At 30.7% G+C, this 8,144-nt stretch overlaps 1 protein-coding gene and 1 non-coding gene across 2 annotated transcripts; one reads left to right on the top strand and one right to left on the bottom strand.

The window, feature by feature from the left end:
* Positions 1–785: 785 nt before the first annotated feature.
* LOC136079362 (uncharacterized) lies at positions 786–1,870 on the bottom strand. Its single transcript, XM_065795097.1, has 2 exons — positions 1,757–1,870; positions 786–1,280 (listed from the first exon to the last, which is right to left on the bottom strand). Exons 1-2 carry the CDS (start codon positions 1,868–1,870, stop codon positions 786–788), a joined length of 609 nt encoding a protein of 202 aa, XP_065651169.1.
* Positions 1,871–6,309: 4,439 nt separating this feature from the next.
* Positions 6,310–6,382, top strand: trnak-uuu (transfer RNA lysine (anticodon UUU)). The gene has a single exon. It is a non-coding gene; the product is annotated as a tRNA-Lys (tRNA).
* The last annotated feature ends 1,762 nt before the right edge of the window (positions 6,383–8,144 follow it).

The raw sequence follows: 8,144 nt of genomic DNA, 5'->3' as shown, positions 1-8,144 counted from the left end.
TTAATTGAGATTTGTGAAATACTTCTGTACATTTTTTATTAAGCTCGCACGTTTTAATTTATCGCACTGTACACAATGACTAACGAAAACAAAAACAAAACGAAACGCTGCATTTCAACTTCTTCGAAACTGCTAATAATTTTTTACTAAATGATTTTTACGACACTGATACGCAAATTTTTCATAGAAATAATTTTGATTCGAAATATTTTGAAACAGAAACTTTTAAAATTGAACTTGAAACTTTAAAAAATAATTTTACTGCAATACACATAAATATAAGAAGTATAAATAAAAATTTTGACAAACTAAAACACTTTCTTATATATTGCAATTACTCATTTAGAATGATTTGCATAACCGAAACGTGGTGTTCTAATGAATCATTTCAAACGAACTTAAATTTTAAAATTCCAAATTATAAACTAATATCTTTTGAAAGAAAAACAAACAAAAGGGGAGGAGGAATCGCAAAATATATCCGAAATAATCAAGCATTTAAAGTAAGACAAGACCTCTCCATATCTTACACTGATAGCGAAGTCTTTACTATTGAGATCACGGGTTATAAAGCAAAAAATAATATAATTTCTACTTGCTATAGACAGGGCCGTACCGAGCCAATTTTGCGCTACGGGCAAGAAAAGAAAATTGCGCCCCCCCCCCCCCCTCCTTAAAAAAAAAAAAAGAAAAAGAAGAAAATCAAACAAAAAAAATGTTTTATTAATCACAAAATTTATCACATCAAGTTATAAGTAAAGTTTGTCATTAAAGTTGCACAAACTTTAGTTCAATGTCACTTTTCTGGCTTTTCTTGAGGCAAATTCACAAATGACATCATCAAAATCGATGTTGTTTGCCACTTCATTTTCAATTGAAATTATAGCCAATATAGACAAAAGTACTTGACCCATTGTTGACCTCATATAGTTTTTTATGAGCTTAAGTTTACTGAAACTTCTCTCACACGTTGCAACTGTGACTGGTATGATGAGGAAGATGCTAATAGCAATTGCCGTGTTGGGATAAGCATCGGTCAAAGAATATTTATGAATGAGCTGCAAAATGTCAATCGGGCTAGATTTTTCAAATTTATTCATCATTGAATCTAAATTTGCCTTGTAAATTTGAGATAAATTTGCAGCTTTTTTCTTAAGTTCATCCACTGAACTTTCAGAAAGTGAATGTCCACTGAGAAAGTCAAAATCAGAGGATACAGCAGATATAGCCTCAAACCGCCACTCAACTTGTGTAATAATGCTGTCAAACGCAAGGTTGCACTAAGATCTGAATTCTGTTTCATAAAGTGATATCTTCAGCTTCATAAAGTGATATCCGCTTCACTATGCGCTTCCTCTTGATTGGAAGGCCACCATCAATTCCGCTCTGGTTAGCTTTTTCTGTGGCATCTTTGATAATGTTGTCCACCCCAACATCTCAAAGATTCTGAATGGAAGCCTTCAATTTTTTAATTTTTTTTCGGCAATGTCAATTGAAATGGTTTTTGACTGAAGCAATTTGTTTTCCCGGTCAATTAGAGAAAGAATTTGACACCAGAAATCCAACAAACACAAAAAACTGAAATAAATTTGAATGAGAAGTTCTTTTGCAGTGCTAACTGTGACAGCATTTGTCACAGTTAGCAGTGCAAAAATAAAACGTTTTTATCCGTTTGTCCCATCTTGATCAGGAGCTTGAAAAAAAAGTTAAAGATGACTTGAACCTTTCCAAAAAAAGTAGTCATGAGTGGGGAAACCTTAGCAGCATGAACACCAACAAGACTTAAAGTGTGAGCTGCGCATGGAACAAATCTTGCCAACTCATTAAGAGAATGGATGTGAGCTTTGATGCCATTGCATTTTCCAGACATATTGGCTCCATTGTCATAGCTTTGGCCCCATCAATCGGAAATGTTTAGGCCATCCTTCTCCAATTTTTGAGTTATCTCTGTTGCAAGATTTTTACAGTTTTCTGGTGAGATTCAATGAAGTCCACAAAGCTTTCATTAATTGTGCTGGTTTCATCACTGATGTGGACATGCCTGATGATCTGAGTCATCTGCTCTTTACGGGAGGCATCTGGAGTGCAGTCTTTCCGTTCCTGACTTTCTGGCCAAATAACTCAATCAGCTCATTTTGAATTCGAGGAGAAAAGTAGGATGTTGTGGTTTTTTTTGCTTTAACAGACGCAATGTGTTCAGTCACGAAATAATAATAATGGCTAATCAACTCAGTTAAGCTCAGAAAAATGCCACTGTTTTGTTGACCGATGTCTTCTGATGTTCTCCAAAGAGCAAGATTGTTCTTGGCACAGAAAAAAATTGCATCAACAATCACTTTCAAGATGTCTCTCCACTTTTTCATCTCTCCACTGATAACTCTCTGTAGATCAGAATCCAGGGTCTTTCCTTCCTTGAGGTTTTTTTCAAGAGTTTTCCAATCAGAATAGTATTTTTGGTGTTCATTGCTGTTTTCATGCTCAGGAATTCTTGGATTTAGTTTTTTACAGTCACAAAACCCTTTGGAAATTTCTGAGAAATTGTTGGTTTTTGTTGTTGAAAATAACAAACAGCAAAAACAAAATAAAGAATTTTTTTGTTGCTGTACTGCAGCCAAAAGCGAACAAATTTTTCACCATTGGGATGAGTTTTTTTATACCATTTTGAGCTGAAGTGTCGCATTCTGTTGTCAAAATCACACTGCAAGTTTGGGAAAAATTCTCTTCTGTCTTGCTCTGGCCCATGCTCAATCAAAAAGCATCTTGCTTTGTCCGTTATTTTAGGCCATGTTGCTGGATCCCTATGTTGAAAATTTTCTTCCAAGGCCATTTCAGCTGAGCCTGAAAGCTGGACATTTCCATCTTCCCTTGTTGGTTCTGAATCAGTTGTGCAAAATTCTTCTTGACTTTGGCTGATGAAAATCTCCTTTTCAATTAATTCCAAATGACGATCTGAACTTAAGTCAATTATAGGATCTGTTTAACTGTCATTAACTTTAATACAAATATCCTCTGAAATAATTTGTTTTTCCACTGAGTTTGTCACCAACTACTTTTTGAAACAGTTTGTAGTTTCTCGTCTCTTTCTTGGCGCTATTTTCTTTTCTTCTTAAATTCAGCACAAGATAATTTTTTGGTTCGATTCATAATAGAATCAAAATGTTCAAAAGTTATCAAAGGTATGTTAGTATTAAAGGGCGCTCTTTTTTTCAGTAAAAAAACTTTAATATTTAGAAGTTTGTTTCAAGAGGCGAAATTTTAATTAGTTTTCTTATCAACAGCAGCGACGCCGTGAAAACTTGTTTTATAAACTGGTTATTGTTTTTTTAATTCATTAAAGTTTGCGCCCTCCCAATTCTGGCACCTCAGGCCGGCCCCACCCTTGGTACGGCTCTGGCTATAGACCTCAAGAAGGTGATATAATTAAATTTTCAAATTTTTTAATGAACTTTTTTTCAAAATAAATGACAAGGGAAAAAAATATTTTCTTTATAGATGATTTAAATATTAACAGTCTGAACAACAAAGAAAATGCGATTGCTAAGGTCATTTTTGATAATCTATTTCAATTGTGTATGCTCCCAATTATCAATAAACCTACCCGGGTAACCCCAACCTCCGTCTCTGCAAAATTGCATTAGAGAACTGATTGAAAAATGAATTAGTTCGCCATTAAAAATTTTAAAGACTTGCTATCGGTTGTAAATTGGGATGGAGTGTATAAAGAATGTAACCTTGGACACACAAACTCCGCATACAATTTACTTATAAATATTTTTTCTAGATCACTACAATAAACATTTTCCTGTTGAAGAGAAAGAAATAAAGCTAAAATATTTAAACTGCCCATGGATAACTAACAGGGTTAGAAAATCATTAAAAACAAAGCAAAAACTCTATGTCAAGTATTTAAAAAACAGAAACGAAATTAACTTAACTACATACAAGAAATACTAAAATCTGTTTAAAATAATTAGAAAGAGTTCAAAAAAAATATATTATTCAAACCAACTACAAAAAAGCAAAAGTGATATTAAAAAAACCTGGAACATATTGAAAGAAATAATAGGTAAAAACCATACAAAATCAAATAATTTACCCGATAAAATTATCGTTAACAAAACTGAACATATTGACAAATTTTATATCGCTGAAAACTTAAATCGTTTTTTTTGCAAACATAGGCCCTAACATGGCTTCAAAAATTCAATGCCCTGATATCTCTTTTGAAACCTATATCACAAACCAACATTTTTGTTTAAATATTTTCTCTGGACTAAATCATGAAGAACGACACTAATTTTTGTAATTGATGCATCAATTACAGAACGATACTAAGTTCTGTAATTGATGCATCCTCATCAATTACAGAACTTTATGAAACTACAAATACTGAACTTGAAAAAATAAATAGTTAGTTAAAATCTCACAAATTATCAATAAACACAGAAAAAACCAAATATATTCTTTTTCATTCTAACCTTATAAAAATACCTCTCGATTTACCTTCGCTAAATATAGATACTAAAGAAATAGAAAGAACCCAAGCAACTAAATTTCTTGGGATACTTATTGATGAGAACATTTCATGGAAATCACATATAGATATATTAAATACCAAAATATCAAAAAACATTGGTATCCTTTACAAAGCTAGTTTTATACTGTCTCCTGATAATTTAAAGTTCCTATACTTCTCGTTTATACAAAGCTACTACATATACGCTAATTTTTTCATGGGCGAGTACTCATAGATCCAAACTAACCACACTATGTCGAAAACAAAAACATGCTGCAAGAATAGTTTTTAATAAGGATAGACTCTCGCATGCCGAGCCACTTTAAAAAAATTTGAAAGCATCAAAATTTGTTATTTATGCTCAAATATAAACTTAGACTTGTTCCTTCTCATATTTAAAAAATTTCTTCCAAAATAGCAAAAATAGGTACCATACCAGAGGAACGGGAGACTTCAACCTTTTAAAAAAACTAATCTCTCGCGCTTTTCCATTTCGTACCATGGTCCCTGTCTATATAACAAATTAATATCCAAAAATATTCAACTGGAAAAAGCGAATAACTTAAATACTCTGAAAACGTTATTAAAAGATCTCATTTTAAACACTAACAACTTTATGATTCTTTGTTTTTTGGATTTTTATTTTCATTCTGCCGAAAACTGATAACATTTTTTTTTTTTAATATATACTTATTTTAAATTGAAGTATCCAAAAATATTAGTAACGCATAGCGGTTTCTTGATGACAAGACCATCGGTCTCCTGCAAGTTTTCCGCGTTCTTTGAAGTAATTTCTAATACTTTACAGTTTTTATATATTTTATATATTTTTTGTATAACGTAACTTTGTAATTTTTTTTATAATTTTACTTACTCTGTAAAGATTCTTTTATATATTACGAATTTGTAAAGATTAAAGAACAAAAAAATTAAAAAAATATATATATATTTAATTTTTTTGTTCTTTAATCTTTACAAAGCCGCATCAACCGCAGGTTCTGTACTTTTTTAAGTAACTAAATTTATGAAAAAAAGTAACATTGTTGACTTCAACTTGTCTTGACCTCCCAGTCTCCCCTCTTTCAACAAATGTCAAAAAAATTCAGACCCCCTCCCTCCTATTTTGTTGACGTAATTTATGGACAGCCCTTTTACCGAAATTCCCTCGAAAGAGGAGTTTGCGTTTGTTTCAAAAACTCCTGTCTTCTCTATAAAACTACACACAAATGAAAAAAAAAAACAATTGTCAAAAAACATAAAAATGAGCTAATTAATGAGCTATTAATTTAACTATAAGTGTGTAAACAAATGATTTGGTGAATAAAAATTATTATAATTTTTTTTTTTCGGGGGGACACCCTAGTACACAGAGTCTACAAACTTAAAATTGTTTGCAAATTGTTGCTTTGTTGTTTTTTATGTAAACACAGCTAAGTAGCTGTGTTTTACAGGACTGACACTGAGTATTACAGGTGTTTTACTGGTTATACAAGATCATAACACTTTTGAAAAATTTATTTTCAATAACATTAATCTTTAAATGTTTATGGTGTACATATATTTATATGTATGGCATACCAAATAATGATCTGCCATATTTTATATTAATATAATAATTAAAAACAAATTCTAGAACCCAGCATCCAACAGAGTGTTATAAGTATTATAATAATAATAATGTATGTAATAATAATAATAATAACAACAATAATAATAATAATAATAATGTAATAATAATAATAATATAATAATAATAATATTATTTGAAAATATATAATTTGGAAGGAGACATCGCCCGGTTAGCTCAGTCGGTAGAGCATCAGACTTTTAATCTGAGGGTCGCGGGTTCGAGTCCCTCATCGGGCGGTATTTTGAGGTTTTTTAAAGACTTGAAGTAATAATTTTTTTTTTTTTTTTTTTTTTTTTGCCATATAAATTTATTAAAGTCGTAAAGCATAATATAAATACAAATAGCTCCTTAGACTATACCGTAAATATAAGACAACAAAAATTAAAAAACGTAACACTATATAATATAAAACGTTTTTCTAAAGACTTAATAAGGTCCTAAAGTCCTACTTTAACTTTTTGTTTTTGTGTTGGTTAAGAAAAATTTAAAAAAAAAGAAAAAAAGGAATTTGTACAAAGAAACTATATTACTAAAAAGCAAGCAAGCAAATACGCATAATCCTGAACCTTTCCTTTAACACCTGTATATACGTTAAAATATGTGAATAATTCTTAAAAAAAAAAAGAAGAAGAATTTAAGCAATAAAAAGTGGCACAATCCTTTTCTAAGATTGTCAAACCCATAATGACAAACCTCTAATTGTTGGGTAAATTTAACAATAGCAATCATTAAAACTTCAGAAAAAGCTGAGCGCTACGTCGATCATAAGTAGTTTTTGCTTTTATTTATACTTAAACTCATTAAGCGTAGAAATTGTTTTAAGTTCATTAGTTAATATTTTATTCCATAATTTCGGCCCTCTAGTAGAAATTGAAAACTCGGTCGCCGCAAAATAACTTTTGGGTTGAATATAACTGTTATTTGAAAATCTGGTGAGATATCTATTCTGATTTATTTAGAATAATGGGTAAAATATTTTAGGAGATATATTTTTATTAATTTTGAACATAAATATAAGAACTTGATAGACATTTAATTGATAAACATTCATTATATTTAAATTAACAAATAATGCTTGGGAGTGTGTATAACGGCCCACATTGGAAATGATTCTGATTGCATGCTTTTGTTTATTAAATAGTTTTTTTTATTTTATTTTTATTTGTACTGCACCAAGCAATATTTACATAATTAAGATGGCAATGAATGAACGAGAAATATAAAAGCTTTAGGCAAGTTGGATTTAAAAAAGGCTTAGCTCTGCATAGCAGGCCTATGTTCCTTGAGATTGTATTTTCGAGATATTGTATGTGATCTCTCCACGTCACATTTTCATCAAGAAGCACGCTAAGAAATTTTAAAGTGGTTTCTCTTTTTATGTCCTGATTGGCAATACAAAGTTTTGGAAGTTTCAAGGGAATTTTATCTCGGTCATGAAAACGATGGAAAAAAGTATATTTTGTTTCGGTTACATTTAAAGATAATTTGTTTGCATTAAACCATTCAGTAAGATTTAATAGCGCTTTGTTTACTGACTTAAAAAGAATATTTATATCATTATGTGCATAAAAAAGATTTGTGTCATCTGCAAATAAAATTGTATCTAGTTCAGTACAAGCTTTGCTTAAATCATTAATAAAAATGAGAAATAGGAGTGACCCTAATATAGATCCCTGAGGAACCCCACATGTTATGTTCATATTAGTTGTTTTACCTTCATTATAAGAAATGTATTGTTTTCTTTTTGACAAATAGCTTTTAAACCACGCAATATTTATATGTTTAATACCATAGTTTTCTAATTTTGTTAATAAAGTGTAATGATCGACAGTGTCAAAAGCCTTACTGAGATCAATAAATACACCTAATGTATATTTATTTTCGAACCTGGATCTCCTGCTTATAAAGCAAGCGTTCTAACCACTGCGCCACGGCCGCACATTTTCATCAAATGATTTAAAAATATCATGAATAAGATGAACAATAGCCTGATCAGTA

Source organism: Hydra vulgaris, chromosome 04, assembly GCF_038396675.1.
Source record: "Hydra vulgaris chromosome 04, alternate assembly HydraT2T_AEP".
Lineage (NCBI taxonomy): Eukaryota > Metazoa > Cnidaria > Hydrozoa > Anthoathecata > Hydridae > Hydra > Hydra vulgaris.
Note: the sequence above shows the minus strand (reverse complement) of the source record. Positions and strands in the feature narration are given on the sequence as shown.